The following is an 18,909-nucleotide window of genomic DNA, read 5'->3' as shown; positions in this document are numbered from 1 at the left end:
TGTCCATCATTATACCACGGCATATAAGGATCCCCAGCTAACGGGACTAGCCAGCAGTTACTGACCTGAACTGCAGCCTCCATGTTGCATATTGAGTATCTTGAGGGCGCCAGAGTCAACAGCTTTCCATTTTATTCCATTTTAAACTGGTATCAGTTCTTCGGTACGAGAAAGTCATCCCCCCGCACACACATTCTTCTTTTCTTCCTAGAAATTGCATTAGATCCTAGTGATTATGTCAGATTGGATAACCTGAAAGATCCTTTGTTCGAAACTAGAGACTATGCTTTTTTCATGCTTGTAGAGATCTGTCTCTTGCTCTAACAGTAGATGTACTCTGATCTTGCATGGTGAGGAGGAGGGAGGGATCAACCTCTGTGGATTAGCATCTGTGTGGGGTCCTTCTGCCCTCTGTCTGTCTTTTAATGGGACTAACACTAAGCCTCACTCTCTTATTCTGTAGTCACATGTGTAAAACTACAGCACTGCTGATTATTAAGGGGGTCCTTTTTATTCATTTTGGGGAAAGAAACTGGAAAGAAAGGTTGTTATTAATTACAGACAGTATTATTCTTAAGCATATTCATCCCAAAGGGAAAAAAGTTGAGTGTTTTGTAGTTGTAATCAATTTGTTTAGTGCCAGCCTCGTGAATAGTAGGGAGGAGAGGGGTGTAATTGTTCACGTTTCTGCCCAGAGTGAGTTGAGTACCCTTAACAGGGATGGAGGTGGGGGTATTGTTCCACACGCGCAACAGTGGATCCTTAGGCTGGTCGACAGGGGAGTGTCAGTGTGAGGTGCTGTTGCCTCCTGGTAGCCAGTTCGGCTGTGCTCTGTCCCAGTTTACAGTATTAACTGGCGAAAGCCTGCAATCGGAAGGTTACAGCACTGTAGATTTAGTGTGTATGGGTACTATGCAAGTTGAGGGGTTGTTGATAGAAACGTGGATTGTCCTCGTGATCCAGAATGCTGCAATTCAGGAAGCTCTTGCTGTGCTTTTCCCTGCTCTTTTCCACCCTTTCCCCAGCTCTTTGTCCTCTCTCCCTCCTTCCCTATCTTGGTCTCTTGCTCTGTGGCTGTCCATTTTTTATTTACTCTTCACCTTCATTCGACAGGCTGTGTCTGGCGCTATGTCAGAGCGAGTGCATCCTACACCCCCTATTTACCTCCTCTCTGCGACCCCAAGGATGGTCACTTGCTTGTGGATGGCTGCTATGTAAACAATGTCCCAGGTCAGAATTGAGCCCCCCCTCCCCTCCAAGGAACCTCTCAAACCTCACCCTCTCCCTCAAAGTTTCCTGTTCTTTCTCTTTCCCCGCACCCTTTTCACCACGTGCCTGACCGGCTGGACATTGGGAACCCATGGTTTGGAAGGAAACGCCATTTCTCAAAATTGGTTTTCCCAAAATCTGTCCCAAACTTCTCCACTTGAATTGGTGACTAAAATTTTGGACTAGGCTCGCTCAGTCATGCAGGTAGTCATCCATGGGTCGGAGATGCATGGTTCGGTTCTGTTTTCATTTCGTGTGGTGCACTTGTCTGGTACAAGAAGTGGGAGTCTGTTCATTTTTCTGTATATGCGTGTATATCATCTGTTAAAGGAGATGTGAATGCCGTGTCTTTGGAGCTTTCACTTTTTGAAAGCAGCATTCTTTTTGTTTTTAAATGGGCCGTAAGGTACCGCCTGTATTCCATAATTTTTTCTGTTATTTTCCCTTGATTCTTTTTCTGTGGTTCGCTGTTGGTTGTAACAGCTTTGTGTGCAGCTGTACCCAGCTAGCTATTTTGGCAAAACTGCGTGACGGGATGCACATTGGCATTTTATGGGCCTTATGTGACACTGGCACATTTCCTCGCGTGGTCAGTGGAACAGAAACTGCTTTACACTGTCAGATTGCTTTATGATGAAGTCCAGCCTCATCAATATCAGGTGACTTATCCACACTTTGGGTGTGCATTATATGTTCCTTTTTTATTAGTAGTGCCTTGCTAAAACTCGTGAAAATGACCCTGTAGGGTGGGCATGTGCAGAAATCTTGGGATACTGTTTAGCCGGTCTTGATGACAGGGTTAGAGATCTGGATATCTCCTCGTGACCCTCCTGAATCCTGGCATTCAGTTTGAGGTAGTCTTAGGTTTGGTTATTTATTTTTATTTTTCAAGCACTGTTGCTTGCAACTTTTCATTGTTTTTGTTTTTTTCAACAAGTTGCTCTCTCCCAGTGATGAAGAAAGCCTGGAAGCTCTTTCTGTGTGGCAGCAAGCTTTTTCTCCAAACACCACCACAACCTTTTTTTTTCCGCTTTTTCTCGGACGTTTTGCCACCCGCTTCACTTGCTTTTTTTGCATTCTTTTTGTGTCCTTCACCTTCTCAAGGAGCTGTGTCTGTTCTGGATGCTACACAAAAGAAGAGTATCTTTTCAAATGTAATCCCACCAAAATCTTTCAAAAACATGATTATTTCTAATTCTGTTTGATATTTAACTCTGTACAGCTTTTTTATTGCCCCCCAGAAAGCCACACAAGTGCCTCGCTTTGTTCTGTCACCCTCCAAGCCCACCCAACTGCATCCCATGAGCACCTGTGTCAGGAGACAGTCTCCTTCCAACCCATGTCTCGTCTAGTCTCCTGCCCTCTAGTGGTAGAGTCAAGGAGGGCAGGACCTGGACTGGCTGGCTGCCCCAACGTGTTCACTGAGAGATCCCAAACCCCTTTGTTGGGTCCTTGCACAGCACCTTACAGCTGACAGCCATAGCTCTGTAGACCCGTGTGTTTGCTTACCCACTTTTAAAGGCCCATTTACAAGATCAAAGACTGTCTTGTGCTATAGTTAGATAACTGTGGCCCTATAGCCCATGATTTCCAAAGAATTAAAAAATAATTTCTTTAGAATGCAGTGGAACAGAAGTGTATTTAAACTGTTGCATTGCTTTATGATGCCCCCAGCCCAATATGATGTCCAGCCCCATCTATATCAAGTGACCTATCCATACTCCTTTGGCTGTGCATTATACATTCCTGATCTCCCATTAGGTCTTGTCAAAAGAATCCTGTGCGGTGGGCTATTGCTGATGGATTGTCTCTGCAGACGCAGAAATCCAGAGATGCTGTGCAGCCCGTCCTGACAATGGGGTTAGAGATTGGGGTGTCTCCTCCTGCCTCTCCGGAGTCCGTCACCCCTTCGGCCACCTCCCCCGATTCCGGCACGCACGCACGCACGGCCCAGGGGGTGAAGGGAGGAGGCAGCAGGAGGCAGCCTAAGGGCAGTGGTTCGTGTTTTGTGTGGACTGATTGAAACGTGTCCCTCCCCTCCGGTGTGTGCCAGGCTCACTGTGGCGCTATGTGCGGGCTAGCATGACCCTTTCCGGGTACCTGCCTCCACTGTGCGACCCCAAAGATGGCAACTTGCTCATGGATGGCGGCTACATCAACAACCTGCCAGGCAAGTAAGGCGACCCGGGTCCAGCCCGAGTCCGGGGTAAGGTGAAAAGGTTTGGGCCAGGCATTAGCACTGGCCAGGGGTGAGTATGACCATTTTTACAGCCAGCAGGGTTGGACAGTTTAACATGCTTCCTTTCCATCTGCTCTGGAGGGCCAGCAGGTCCTGATTAAATTTCAGGACATTTAGCATCTTTTTCATCATGCGTGACTGATGTTCTTAATACATTCTGAACTCACAAGCCCAAAGTCTCGACGTACGAATATAAGAACAGCCTATCCTAGCCCCTTTGATTGGTAGTGGCTAATTACATAAAGAACTGACTCCTGTTCGTGATTTTAAGTGCACGGCAATGTAGTTTCCACTCTATGGTCCGTGGTCCCCCGTTCATTCAAAAGCTATCCTGTTACTTTGACGATTTTGAGTACTTGTATCAGATCCTATATTGTACAGGACTACAACTGTCCCTGACTATCAGGTCAGACATGAAAATGTATGGATGAAGAAAGGTATACATTAGCAATTACTGATTTCAAATCGGATATTCCTTCCGTGTTTGTTTCCTTACCAGGTACTGGACTTGTGTGAAATATCAGAGCCTTAGAAAATAAGAGAATAGAGCAAAGAGAACAATGACAAACACTTGCTTAGTTCTACATTAAAATGAGTTCTTCCCCCATACCAAAAAAAAGCCTTTTTTCTCAGTCTGGCTGAACTCAAAGGGCAAATGGAAACAGGCATGTAGTCACACAAGGACTTGACTGAAATAGACACTTGATGTAAAAGCTATTTCATGCACTGACATGATTCATGCACTAGCAGGATCAAGCATGGTGCCTACAGTCAATGCTATCGGGTGACCTGGATTTGAGTGTACCAGAGCTATTTGAAATCTTGTTGAGAATGAAAACACTGTAAAGACATTTTGAAACATGCCCTAACATTAAAGGCACTGTCAGAATGGTAATTTGGCACACCCTGGAACCTGTAATAGATGGTTTTGAGCTAATACAGTTTATGTTTATAGGAAAAATACCTGCTAGCATTGACTTGAAATTAATTTTTGTAAGTGAAGCACAAAAGGGTGTTTTGTTCTTTTTCCTTGTAACTTGTATCTCAAATTACCTTGATCCACTCTTTTTTTGCTCTAGCTTTATTTTATTTCCCTGCAAACTTTCCTGCATCTGTGTTGCTCCTATGGTCCGTGTTACCCTGATGTCTGTTTACAGCGGAGCAAACATGGGTCGAAAAGTTTGTTTGGATTTGCAGCGAGAAAAACACAATTATTAGGATGGAATTAATTTGTACCAATGTGGGAAATCTGGGTATTCTGCACACACTGTCACTTACATATTGTATAAGTACAATATTTAGTGAGTCTTGAATAGAGCACTCTTTGGACAGTGTTGTGTGAAGTTTTTTAAATTTGATCGGCGCTGTACTTAATGTGTGCAAACAGAACCTATGGGATTCTTCTAAAGAGTACAGAAGTAAAAGTTATTTTCGACATTAAGTTTTGACCCAAATTGGTGTGCAGAAAACTTCGTATTTCCCCATCTACTTGAAGCCACCTGAGCCTAAACAAATTCAGGTGCGGATTGTTTAGAAGTATTATTGTGTTGCCACTGGGGAAATGTCCACACTGCGTTTAACAAACAGAAAGCATTTGGAATTTTGTTTTTCTTCTGCTGTGCTGTTTAAAGTGCATTGCTGAACTCTGGTCTAGATAATCCATCCAATCATTTATGCTAATTTAAGTACTGGAAAGCACCAACAGAGCCCTCTGACCAGATGTCCTTGGTTTAAGCCATGCCCATGCGACTTGGATTCCTCAAGTGGTAGTGCACTAGAGTGAAAAGTGCCACTAAATTAAAGTGAGTGTTACAGGGCAGGAGCCTCTCTGCAGTCTGTACAATAGCAGTTTCTGGGACTTGCTGGGCATCTGTGGACTTTTGACATCGGCGACAGACAAGCTGCTCCTTCAATCAGAATCCTCTCTGCTGTTAAGTGCTGGAGGTTGTTGCATGTCAAAACCTCATTGGCCCTGAAGGGTGGGCATGTCACAGGAGAATATCAGAACGTCCATATTCGCCCTCTGCAGCACAGGAGTTGGTGTCAGAGAGCCAATTCTTTGAGCACCTGTCACTTCCAAATAGCATGGATATACAGCATAATAAATTGGTAAATTCCAAATTTTAAAATAGTGCAGTACAAATGATTTTGAAGTACACTGGTAGCATTTTCAAAATAATAGCATTCAGGCTGAGGTTTCCAAAGAATGGATACACCCAGATTTTTGACAATCAGTATTTTAGTCATAGAAACAATGAATAGGATTTTTCATAATGATGTTTATGATTTTTATATGTTTAAAGGGCTCTTATAAACATTTCAGTGTAACATCCAAGGACAATTACTTGTCAAAATCCTGAAATCATATCTGATTTTATGCTTTTCCAAACCCTATTTAATTGCTGTGTATTAACCTTTTGTTGAGCTGATTCTATTGAAATGCAGAACATTTTAAAGGTTCAGTTTCAGTGGGGTCTCAGAAACAAAAAGCAGTTCAAATTCTAAACATAAGCTTACTGCTCAAATTCATATCAATACCAGATGACCATTATGGAAGACAGTTTGATAAACGTGGTTGGAGATTTCTCACACACCATCCTACAACTGGTACCATTAAGACTACAGTTTTATCACAGGCATTATAGATTAATGTACCTAAATCATAAATGGTGAAGTGAATGATGTTAAATGTGAATCATGACTTAGATGACATTTGTGTTTAGCCAGAAAGATTCCTGAACTGCACTCGTTTACAGGATGCAATAATCAATGGGCGAGGTACAGCCCCAAGGATAAGTTGGTGAAAATGCTTTCCTCTTCCAAACGGACTTAAAACCCCAGTCCTGTGATGACAGCTGCTTCTGAAGGTCATTGCATTGCTGGCTTTTTCACCACAGGTATAAATGCCATGCTGAAACTGTAGGCTTACTTTCCTGGCTTTACCACCTGGATTCACAAGTCTTCTCAATCTCTTGGATCCTGGTCTTGCTTGGTCTCTTTACTGGGACTACTCTGCTATTCTGCTATAAATCAATTTTTCCCTGATCCACTGCTAGAGCAGCCCACAGACGGGATGGGCAAGATCAAGGGACGCACACGTTGCAAACACGTTTCTGAATCCCAGCTCAAGATAAGAAACTGAGAAGTGTCCAGCAAAATAGCTGTTGGCAGAGTGGTTTCCCAAAAAAAGGCCCAGCGCTTGGGCTTGTTTTTTTTTATATTCACGGTTTGTTTTTTCACTACAATGTCCGCCACAGCTGATATGGCCAGGAACATGGGCGCCAAAACGGTGATTGCCATCGATGTGGGGAGCCAGGACGAGACGGACCTGTCCAACTACGGGGACTGCCTTTCTGGCTGGTGGCTCCTGTGGAAACGCATTAACCCCTGGGCAGAAAAAGTCAAAGTAAGCCAAGAAAGAGTTAGTTGGTTTTCCCATTTCTTTTTTTTATGGGTCTTCCTTTGTTTGGCCATGACAGCTATTTTAATAAAAAGAGCAAGAAGTGAATCGCAAGCAATGTGTCTGCGCCAGTCTGCTGGCTCCTATTGTTGCCACCAGTTTCACAGCTGCTTGGGATTTTCACAGGCAGGTTCACCTCAAAGGATTCTTCCACTTCAAAGTAGGGCAAGGCATTTGCAAATGACCAAATGACCAAACCTACCTAGACCAAAATCCATAACACCTGGTTAGACAGGCTGTATTATGCTGCTGGTTGGGAAACATGATGTTTCATTTTAAATCAATCCCACATATTGTGACTGCTGTATAGGAAAGGGTATGGTTTAAATACAGTAGATCATGTGAGACTGTGCATTTGCAGATTGAGAATGTTTTTGAGGAATGATGTCAGTGTGCTGCTGCAGGGATGCCACAATGTTAGTGTCCTGACCAAGTCTAAGCTGATATTGCTAGGTATAGATCTCAGTCGTAGAATTCTAACATGTTATGATAAGACGAGAATGGAATCCAGACGCCTGCTCTACAGATGTACTTGGTTCCTGCATGTTTGGTGTTGGACTGTTCCAAGACAATCCTCTAACTGTCCCCTTGCTCCCATCCTGTGCTCCACAGGTGCCCGACATGGCTGAGATTCAGTCCAGGTTGGCCTACGTGTCCTGTGTCCGGCAGCTGGAGGTGGTCAAGAACAGTGCCTACTGCGAGTACATCCGGCCCCCCATCGACCGCTTTAAGACCATGGACTTTGGCAAGTTTGACGAGATCTACGTGAGTACAGATAGTCTGTTCAAGGGCAGTGCCTTCTTTGAATTGGAAGCTCCTGACTATCTGACAAGCAAGCCACAGAATCGCTCCTTTAATTGTCCGGGTTCAGAAGTACACGTAGCAAAAGTGGGATCAGAGCCGTTTTATTTAAACACCTGTTTCTTTATAAAATTAGGAGTGGAATTTGCATTGGATTTCTGGGAATAGGAGTAATTTGACACCGTTTAACACCAATAGTTATGAATGAAATTGGGTCCTATCTGCATGAAGCACCAAAATATATCAAATTGTTCGGACCTCCTAGCCCAATAGAGTATCCCTCCCCTTCTCCCCATTTTTCAGGATGTGGGCTACCAGCATGGTAAAGTAGTGTTTGATGGCTGGAGCCGAGGGGACATCATTGACAACATGCTGAAGGACAGGCGCTCAGCCGATTTCAACGAGAGCAAGAAGGCGGATGTGAGTACACCGTATGATCAGAAATTGTGTTTAAAGCTGTTTTCCTTCCTACAGCCTCGGATGCTGTAAGCTGATGTATATTAAGCTTCTGGACGGTTCTTCCTTACCCTATAGATTTGCCCTGGGGCAGACTTCACGGACCTCGCTGAGATTGTGTCCAGGATTGAGCCAGTCCATAGCTACGTGTCTGCAGAAGGTGAGGCTCAGATTGATTTGTTCTTGATCCTGAAACTGAAATGGCAAAACCATATCTAAAATCCAGGTGGAAACAAAAGCTTTAGGACAGTGATGGGTCAGCTTCTCGGATTATACATGTGTCTAGCTAGAACATGCTGCACAGTGGTCTTGTTCATAAATCTACATTTTTTTTAATTTTCTTTCTGTCTCACTGGTACCTGCTTTGTGTCTCCTCTCTACCCCTGCAAAGACAGGACCTGTGACAGACTGGTGTCCCATGCGGGGTGTAGTCCTATCTTGCACACTTTGGCTCCGAGCTAAACTCCAGATTGCCATGATCCTTATTAGGAATAAGTAACTTCCTCATCATGCTTAGATGCACCCAAGTTAATAATTTACTTCAGAAATGTATAAAAATAATGTTTTGGCTCTGTGCTGTCCTGATACCGTATTTGAAATTCCGTTCCAGCAAGCATCTTCCTAAATGGAAGAGCATTATGGATTTGAACACTCTGATACTGAAAATGATCCTTGATTCCATATGATTTGTGTTTGTCAGCAACACCTGATATCTCTACCAAGGTCCCATGTTCCCTTTACCTTGCTCTTTTAAATGATTTTCATTATGTTAAGTTATCAAGAAAAGTGAACCATTAGAATGCTATGTATTTTGATAGCATTACAGGATGAAAGAAGAAGCCACGAAGGTGTCTGAATAAACTTGTGGCCTTTTTGCCACGGAACTAAAACCCCACCTTGTTCCCCTTCAATTTAGCAGAGGAATCGGACTGCCTGACTGAATATGAGGATGATGGAATGGACACGGTACGAGAGGAAGAGGGTGAGGAAGAGGAGGAGGAGCCAGAGGAGCAGGATGATCAGTCCCCTGGGGAGTGGGGACAGAATGGGGTGTTTGAGGTGGTAAGGACTCTGCTCTTTTTACCTTCCTGAGAGTAGCAGTCTGAAAAATACATAGTTGAGGGAAAAAACGGTTTTCGCTAGTTTAAAAATGTTTGAGTTGTCTTTTTTTTTTGGACCTGACTGTTTCTTTACTGGTGCTCACACCCAGAGCCTTGCAGTAAAGTGCCCTGACCAGGGTGCTGCAGTGTGAAATCGCAATGAGCAATCATGGTGTTTGTCATTTTGCCATTATTTCAGCATTCTGCAACAAAGAATGTGTTGAAATATTTAGCTTTTTCCGGGCATGTGCAACTACCCTTCCTTGATGACACCAAAGGCATCTGCAAACAGTTGCCAGTAGCATAGGAGCAAGTCACTGTCAGTTTTTTTAAGATAAGCTTTGGAGAAACTGTTTGGGTGAAATGACAAAGCAGCACAAATTTCTATGGTCACTTCCGGGATCAGCTAACCAACGATCGTTTTGGGCAGAGACTTACAAAGAGAGTGTGACCGAAAGAGCTGAGAGAATATTATTACTGAGTCTTAATTCGGAAGGATGGTTTTAGTTTGAGTTTTGTTCTTAATCTTATCTGTTATTTATGTCCACCAAAATCTGTAATTTGAGCAGCGACCACTCCTTACATGACTGTCTGCTTGGACCACTGCAATACTGTGGATGTTCCCTCTCACCTTTCACATCATGACTGGCTCAAGTGCCAGCCTGCCATCTAGGATATGGCTTAGAGTGTGTTGTCATGCTGGGGGCACCAACCACAGTGGGTGAAAAGGCATTCTGGATCTTAATTGTGGTTTTTTTTAGTATTATGCAACAGTCGCAAATTAATTGAAGGTTGGGACACCATCGTAGGATTCAGCTCACTGGGAGTCTCTGTGTGAAGAGCACCCTGGAAGCAGATTGCATTGCATTATGAATTATGTCCATCACTTACAAGTGTTCCATTGCTTGTGTCCTTAGGATGAGCTGAAGTCTGTTCGGAACCGACGGAAGAAAACCAGTGACTCCAATACCTGCTCTGAGATCTCCGACTCGTAGCAGAGGCACTGGAGCAGCAGTAGTGGCCATAACTGCCTACAGAAAGTTTTGGATTTTTTATAACCTTTTTTGATCCAGGGGCATCATTTACAAAGAGCTTGGCACACTCAACACAGCTTGTCTATACTGGCTTAACCAGTCCCATTGCAGGAGACGTGTACAGACTGTAACTCTGGGAACCAAACCTTTTCAGCTGCTGTGCTTAAACATACGTCGTTCATGTTTCCTGGAGGGCTGGAAATCGCCAGTCTCCAAGCAAGTGCTGTTTTCAAGAATGCATTTTTATTTTCCAATATTTCCTTATTGTAACCAAGTGCAAGGCTTCCCTTAGTTCCCTTAGCCGCAGGTCTGGATTTTTGCTGAAGTCTCAAAGATCCAAGACGGAGAACAAAATGCATACAGCATTTACAGATTTTCCAGTTTTCTGTTCCTAGTTGTGCAATCGTTAACCTGTCAACTCTGAGAATTCTGCCGTTCTACTGTGATGGTTTCATGAGCACTTTCCTCTCTCACTCTCCTCATTAATTTTCCTAAAACACTACGTCAATCAGCACTTGAGCTGTTGCATCCAAAATATTGAGAAACATTGTTCACTGTGGGGGGCATTGGTGTATTGCATTCTGGGTAACTTGGCCTAGCCTTGGTGCAAGCCTGATGTTAGCCTGTTCTGAAAAATAGGCCTGATTTTTTTCTTTAAACAATTGTTTGTTGAACATCTCTCTGTTGAGATCTGGTTCAAATCACGTTGATTTCTGTTTCCAGCCTGAGCAACCCAATACATCGGCTAAAGTCCCAAACTGTAAATTCCAACCTAAAGCTGATGGAGAAAGGTCAGGAGGCCTCCAGCTGCTAGGAAAGTGCATAAATCTTATATCTACTATTTTTTCATGAACTCTAATGAAAGCAAGAGAGGCGTTTATTTTATAGTTTGAAGTTTACGTGCTCAGCTTGAGTGTGTGCAAAGGGTGGATGTGTTTTTTCCAGTTTCCTGCTCTGCTGATCAGCACAGAAAGAGGAAGACCACACACCTTCATTCCCAGGGAATGAGTGTAGGTCTACTGTGTGATTGCTCACGGGCTCTTTAGGTTCAGAGCAGAAAGAACAAGAATCATGTCTTCCTCCAAGCTCAATCAGTTTGTGAAACTTTTCTTATCATCCTTAAGTTACGACACTATGGTGAAAATACACTTTCTCTTACACTACACTTTCTTGTCATTGACATATGATTTTGATTCAACAAGGTCTGCACAGTATTACTGCAATGTCTACTTATTATAATAAACCAGAACATTACAATAGTCTGTTACAAGACAGAACAGTCACATGTTTAGTTCAATACTCTTCCTCATCCTGCCATCTCTTGGTTTCCATATCTGTAATTATTGTCAACAATCCAGTGCATAGCTCCCTGAAGAGTCCCTGAATTTGTGATTGAGGGCTGCCGATTTTATTGTGGTAGAGAATGATAAAGCCCTGCACCAGGATTAAGACAAGCTCCAAAATTAAGAGCCTCAGAATTTTTTTAACTACTTCCAAACTTTTTTTCTGTTCACTGTACACTTAGCTGATTTGCAAGAAATGGGTGTGCCGACTCACAACTGTCATAAAATGGCGCCCATCCCCACTTAAAGCTTTTGAATAAAAAAATTGCTCCTTTATGATTATGAAGAAAAAAAAATCTTGCAGCTGTGTATGACTTGTTATATCAGTTTTATAGGGACATTCCTGTTTTTACTTTATAGTGGTTTTGCTTGTGAACCATAATATTTATGGGCACATTGCTTTAAAAGATGACGATATATATTTGGTTTGTTAGATTCTGATTACCCTTTTATTTTTATTTCTGTCTCAGTTTTGATAAATTCTCTTGCACAAGACAAAGAACTAAAAGAATTCGGTGTTTTTGAAGTTCTTTTTTGCACTGAATCTTGATAGACTGAGCGTTTTTTATATGACTCGTGGTTTGGTGATATAATTGAAAGCATTTCTTTTACCAAAAAAAAAAGTTTTTAAATTGTTCTTTAACTCAAATAAACCACTAAAATACATTAATATAAAATAACTAAGTATAGATGTATATACTTTGTTTCTTTAGCATTGCTTTAGCTTTTTGCACTGATATGGATGTAAAATAATGGAAAGATGGAAATTGTTTTTTTGGTTGTTTGGACCTGACATGAATGCTACAGGAGAGCAGGATTATGAAGATGTTATATAACAGATGTGATGTAATTTAAGAAATATATACAGTATAATTGAATAATATAAATTAACGACAAAGCAAGTGTCTTGTGTTTTTTATTGATAACCAGTACTAACTACTTTATAATTCCGAAGTATCGTTCAGATTGCCTTCTTCAGAGTGATCTGCAGATGTTATTCTGGTTTTGTCATTTGTATTTTGTAACTTTGCAGAAACACTTTTGATTATAAGGTGATTAATAGGGGAACTGTTCCTTCTATCTGGGGTTTCCTTCTTGTCAGGTAACTGAAATATTAGGTTGAGAAAAGGGCAACGCCACCTCAACAGGCCACAAATTTTAACAGTTTTTGTTTTCCTGTCTCAATTTTTCTCATCTTCAACTAATCTTTAATCAAAGCCAGGGGTCCAAGTTTGCCATAAATAAATCTAAATAGTGTTTTGAAGAATATTTCTTTTTCCAGGACCACATAAATGGGAGGCTCACTGCATGCTGGTTTTAAAGGGAATAACAGTTATTCAGTTATTCAATTTAAACTTGGTTTGACCACAATTAATCAATGAAGTCTACTGAAGCCTTCTTTCACACCAACTTTCCCTGATTTTTACCAGGTGATCCCACTAATTACAATCTGGATCGTGTCCAATAAGAAAGGGAGACTGGTTGTCGCCTTTGGATACCATGGTTGAGTTTTTGCTGAAAGCAATTGGATTTTCCAAAGAAAAAGCAAAATCTGTCTCTCTAATGTGAGGATTCTGGTGAAACCTGTTGTGTTTTAAAATTATAAAGCCTGTAGAAGGTAGAGAATTAACAAACAGAGGGAAAAGGGGGGCCCTGTATTTAGATGGCAGTTCTAGGAGAAAGATCTGGGAGCAGGAGGAGATCGGGGACATTAAACTTGGTGCATGATTCCCAATGAAGTTACTAAAGAAAGAATGAAATCGACATGAAGCTGTCAGATACAGTACAGAGCACTTACTCAGGAGAGAAACCATTCTGCTAGCATCAGGTGGGCAAGAGTTCTACCGTCAACAAACTCTGCTGTTATCCAACATCACGTACTGGGCAGGTTCTCACAGGAGTAAGGTCTAAGCCAGGGAAGAAGGATGGAAAAACATTCTCTGTAAATGTGTAGAAGTATACAGTAGATGGGTGTTCAAGAATGAAACCTCCACCTGTCATAGTCCAGCAGCACTCTGATCTTCTGGGGTTTGTTTTCAGAGTGAGCAGTATCCATGGTTAGGCCATTCTGTATCTTATTAAACAGGCATGTCATCAAGAATCCTCTTGTTGGATTCATAGAAAGTCATCTGTTGATGGACTTTGACTTCACCCTAGGCATAGACATACTGTATCAGAGGAAGGTATAGACCCATCAGAGTAAGTAAGCAAATTCCATCTGTAAATTAATTTTATCCTCCCTCAGTGCAGCTATCCTGCCTGACTCTTTATCTCGAAGAAAGTGGTGACGTTTCTCAAACTCCTTTATCTGGCTCTCAGTTTACTAGGCCTAGGTCTGGATGATGTGTAGTACATTTGAAAACATGTTGACCAAAGTTATTTTACATTATCTTTTTGATTTCCTTCTGGGATAGCATGCATTTATCATTATAATATTACCTTGAGGAACTGTGCCTTATAGTCATATTTTGCTTGAATTTGATTAAAGACATTAACTTCTTCTGCAGGGGCTCCAGTTCTACCTCGAGCTCTTTTTGGAATGAAATTATGACACACTTAGCAGATGCCCTTATCCAGGGGGCTTACAATATATACAAAGTCTGCATTAAGCACACATGCAATTAGATAAAAAAATATGCACTGTATAATAACTGCAAGAGTAGCACAAGCCAGAAGAGTAAGAAGTAAGAAGTAAAGTTGGAAGAAGCAAAACAGTACACATGATGTATACAGACTAGCATTTCAGAGCGTTTAGACTATTACATGACTGAAAACAAGACATGCTGAAAGGAAGGCTTTAAATGTGTCTTGTTATTGTTGATTTTTTTAAATTTCTGTCAAATAAAAGTTTTTTGTAGGTGATGTCTGCTTACTTGTAACTATGTAATTATTTTGTAAGTGTTGCATAACAGCAAAAACCTTCCCAGTGCATACAAATGCAGCCATCTAGAATGTGTGTCAAAACCTATGTCAACAGAAAACACACTGGAGTAATAAAACAGTCCTATCTGGCCATTTTCAGCACAGCTCAAATCAGAGCACTAGGTGGCACTTGTGTTGTATTCGATTTTGCAGAAACTGCAGCCTTATTTAATCTTTTTTCTTAGTCTGACATGTCACATGTCTTTAAAATATAACATTTTATGTTATATACAGTAAATGTGAAATACATAGTCTAACTACTTTTTTGAAGTATAATGTGGCTGTACACTATTTTGTTCCTGACACTACTGAAAAGAACACTGATTTGAAATGTTTTTCAAAGTTAAAGGTTTTGGTCTAAGCATGTCTGTTTTTTTTTCTCCAAATCAATGGAAAGTCTTAGATTAGAGTTAAATCTTACAAACCAAGGTGTCTACTTTCTACATCGTAACTGTGTTTGGGTGAATCTGTTGAAAATGTTAGTAGAAACCTGGTTTCTGCATCATCACTTGATTACATTTGTGTTTTACACATTTAAAACAGCAGTTTGGAGTATAGGCATAATAGTTTAGATTACTTTCAGCTTCAGTTCAGCAAATGATAAATAATGGTGAGATTTCATTGATTTCCCCCATGTTAATGTCTTTAAGTTTTAATGGTTTAGTTTTTTAATATAAAAAAATTGATAACTCAGGTACGAAGTTCGAAATTAACAGTTCATCAGTGAAATCACCTCATTTGGTCACTGTTCATACAACACCATCAACTACAAATGGTTTTGTATTATAAAGATCCATTTATTTTACACACAGTTTCATGCTTTGAAGCTTCAGCCACTGATTTTGTGATAAAAATAAAGGTAAACAACACAAAAATCTAGCTTTGCTGCAGTTCTTTTTCAGTATTTGCAAATTCATTTCAAAGTTAATTTAAAAACAGCACTTTTCCTTCTCATCTACAAGTAGTAGCAGCCCTATGAAATGAAAAAAACACATGAATACCTCCCAACCACCCACAGGAAACAAAACACATGGGGAAGGATCTTGAGACACTACTGAAAAGAACAATTTTAAATATTCTTCACAGTTAAAAATTATTGTCTAAGCATGTCTGTATTTCTTTTTCTCTCTCAAGTTTCCAAATGAATGGAAAACCTGAGATTAGAGTTGACAAAATCTTACCAACCAAAGTAAGGCTCTGCTTCAACATCGTAATGGTGTTCGGGAGACTCTGACGGGAATGTGTTAGTAGAAGCCTAGGGTCTTGCTTGAATTATATTTGCATTTATATTTGCATTTTACACATTATAAAACAGAACTTGAGGGTATACAGTACGTATAATGTTTACATTAATTGTACAGTATGTAGCTCCACTAGCTTCAGTTCAGCAAATGACCAAAGTAGAAAAATAATTGTGAGATTTTGTCTCTCATCCCATTGTTAACTTGAAAATAAACAATTCTCATTATATGATCATTGTACATACAACACCATCGACTGCTGCTGTTTTTGCATGACAAAAATACATTTATTTTACAGTTTCACAAGCTGTGGGTGAACTGCGGTTAACAGGTTTAGTCCAGGTATATCTACATTAACAGAAGAACTTACAACTGTAGCTCCTTTCAAACTCAAGCTCAGTGTCCAGCACTAAAGCTTCAGCCTCTGTTGTGTGTAAAACACACACAGGGAAGGATCCTCAGACACTGCTGAAGAGAGCATTGACTGATTTTAAATGTTGTTCTTCACACTTAAAGGTTTAGTCTAAGCATCAATGAAAAATCATGGATTAGAGTTGAAAAATGTTATAAAACAAGGTACTGTACGGCTCTGCTTTCTACACTGTAAGTGTGTTGGGTGACTCTATTGGGAATGAGTTACTAGAAGCCTATGTTCTGCATCATCACCTGAATCATGGCTTCATTTACACATCCGGATATAGGCGTTTCTCATACTGGTATAATCTGTTACAGTAGATGCTGTAGCTCCACCAGCTTCAGTACAGAAAATGATAAAAGTATAGCAATAATTGTAAGCTCACTAGGAATAACAACACCCAGGAATTAAATGTATTATAGAGTGGTTTAGTTACAGTAAATTTGGCTTAATCCATTTTGGCTGAGGGCCAACCCCCTGGCCATAGTATGACTAGACTGGTACCCCCCTGTAGTAATAGCTGCAAGGGTGGAGGAGAACCACAAAAGACCAATCCCATCCCAGTGTTACTGCCATTACTTGTCCACAATGGCAATTCATTTTCTACACCTTTTTGTTCAGGGACTGTTGAAACTGTCCAGCACTGCAGAAATTATAGGGTGGTGACCTATTTATCCATGCGTCCTTGTTTTTGTGAACACTGCTCTAGAGCCTCAGCGATCCACAATGGGGAAAAAAGCTTGCAGAGTTGGGGGTGTTCAGTGATTTTTAAAATTTATTTTTAATTCCCAAAATAATATTCACATTCACATATTCTCATTATGTCAGAAATGTATATGAATAAGTGAAAATTATCTTAAAGTTATTACATAATAAAATAGTATTGTAATCAGACATACAGTATTCTGGCCTAATGTAAAGGTGAACACAGTGGTCAGAAATGTCACTGAATTGTTCCTTTCTCATTCTTTAACTTTTGTGGCCTTGATGTGGAAACGTCACAACTCAGTTTATTGTTATACTAGACAAAGCAGAACTGAGACAGGATTTAAATGTGGCAGAAATGTTGTATAGTTAGTGAAAGGAGTTCAGGATTGATCTTTCAGAAAAGATGTGCAAGTGAAATGAAATAAATCTTCATGCATTATCACAAAGTCACTGGTGATGTCAAGGTCTATGAAGCCTAATTTGAAAGAATAGAACTGAAATCCCAGAATTCCATTCCCAGAAACACATGCCTGTTCTTCTCCTGGATAGAAATACCAATCCATCACAGGGCCACAGAGGAAAGGACTGTGGCTGGAAGGTTCGTATCCTGCTGCCGGCAGAGGAATCCTACTCCGTTGGGCCCCTGAGCAAGGCCCTTAACCCCAACTGCTCAGGGGGCGGTGTATAAATGGCTGACCCTGTGCTCTGACCCCAAGCTTCTCTCCCTGTCTGTGTGCCTCATGGAAAGCAAGTTGGGGTAAGAGAGAAAAAAAAGAAATTCCTAATACAAGAAATTGTGTATGGCCAATGAAGCAATCTTATCTTATCTTAGATGGGAGGAAATAGGAACACAGGCAAAAAAATCACCAAGAACATGTAACTCCACACAGACAGACTGTCAAGGCTGAACTTAAACCGAGGACCCTGGAGCTATGAGGCAGCAGTGCTTGCAACCCAAAAGTAATCTGTGCTGCTGAATGTTGATGTTTAAAATCTCTGTAATTTATATATTTATATGATGCCTTATAATGTCTAACTTATACTTATAACTTCATGTCTAACTTATATATACTTATAGTATATGTTTACTTACTAGTTATAATGCCTTCTGTATAACTACCAAAGAAATGCTTTCCTTTTTTAAAAAAAATGTGAACACAAATATGAAGATTATTTCATATGTGAAGAGGTTACCTGTGCAAAAGAAGCATTAGATAAAGCAAAATTCTTTAATTATTTTAAATGAATTTAAATTAAATGTGCATTACATTATATGTAAGATTCTTAGCATTTGTCAAAAGCTTTTGATAATTTAAAATAAATTGTTTTTAACACTTATTTTAGACACATGCATTTACTACTCATTTGAGGCAGTCCTTCTTAATATTTTATATGATTTAAAAATATATTGTAGTAAATGTAAAATTTTGTTCAATAAAAAGACCTGACTCTAAAAGGCTGCAGGGTGCTTTCATCCCAAACAACTACTTTGTTTTTATCAATGAAGAACAAACTGGAGAGACTCTTCAGGATTTGGTGCATGAGACTTTAACACATAAAGAGCTTCAGTTCTATCACTGTGCTCCTGACAAAAGAAAAGTATAACATAAAATCATAACAGATCTCTGGAAGGGATCCATAGTCTTTACATCTGAGACTCTAACATACTGTAAGTTCATTTTTTGACTACAGGCTTGATTATTTAACTTTTGTTGAAACCAGGTTTTAATATATTTTCCAAACTTTCAGATCACAGATTAAAGATTAAATACAGAATACCCCTCGCTACAAGAAGTTACTCTAAATTTGTTCAGTCAATGAATTCAGTCTGAATATTTTAAACGCAGTTTCCAACTGAAAAGTCGTTTATTGCTACACAACATAAATAATGCACTTATATAGCGCTTTTCTGGACACTCCA

The 18,909-nt window shown here is 40.4% G+C and overlaps 2 protein-coding genes across 9 annotated transcripts in view; one reads left to right on the top strand and one right to left on the bottom strand.

The window, feature by feature from the left end:
- pnpla6 (patatin-like phospholipase domain containing 6) overlaps nt 1-12,600 on the top strand; it is a 53,091-nt gene extending 40,491 nt beyond the window's left edge. For 3 of the 8 annotated variants that reach the window (XM_088932138.1, XM_088932130.1, XM_088932131.1), the window contains 8 exons: nt 1,114-1,230; nt 3,323-3,439; nt 6,766-6,914; nt 7,581-7,733; nt 8,073-8,189; nt 8,304-8,385; nt 9,142-9,287; nt 10,243-12,600. In XM_088932138.1, coding sequence (XP_088788264.1) covers nt 1,114-1,230; nt 3,323-3,439; nt 6,766-6,914; nt 7,581-7,733; nt 8,073-8,189; nt 8,304-8,385; nt 9,142-9,287; nt 10,243-10,320 — 959 coding nt within the window. In that variant the 3' untranslated portion in view covers nt 10,321-12,600. The remainder of the gene's footprint in view (nt 1-1,113; nt 1,231-3,322; nt 3,440-6,765; nt 6,915-7,580; nt 7,734-8,072; nt 8,190-8,303; nt 8,386-9,141; nt 9,288-10,242) is intronic. The other 5 variants (XM_088932132.1, XM_088932136.1, XM_088932133.1 and 2 more) reach the window with 5 other exon arrangements.
- The window catches only part of LOC148820867 (CD209 antigen-like protein C), a 90,781-nt gene that overhangs the window by 59,144 nt on the left and 12,728 nt on the right, over nt 1-18,909 (bottom strand). The gene's annotated exons all lie outside the window — the stretch shown is intronic.

The sequence above is a fragment of the Atractosteus spatula genome, chromosome 14, assembly GCF_055471065.1.
Source record: "Atractosteus spatula isolate fAtrSpa1 chromosome 14, fAtrSpa1.hap1, whole genome shotgun sequence".
Taxonomy (NCBI): Eukaryota; Metazoa; Chordata; class Actinopteri; order Semionotiformes; family Lepisosteidae; genus Atractosteus; species Atractosteus spatula.
The sequence above is the reverse complement of the archived record's forward strand: the minus strand, read 5'-3'. Positions and strand labels throughout refer to the sequence as shown.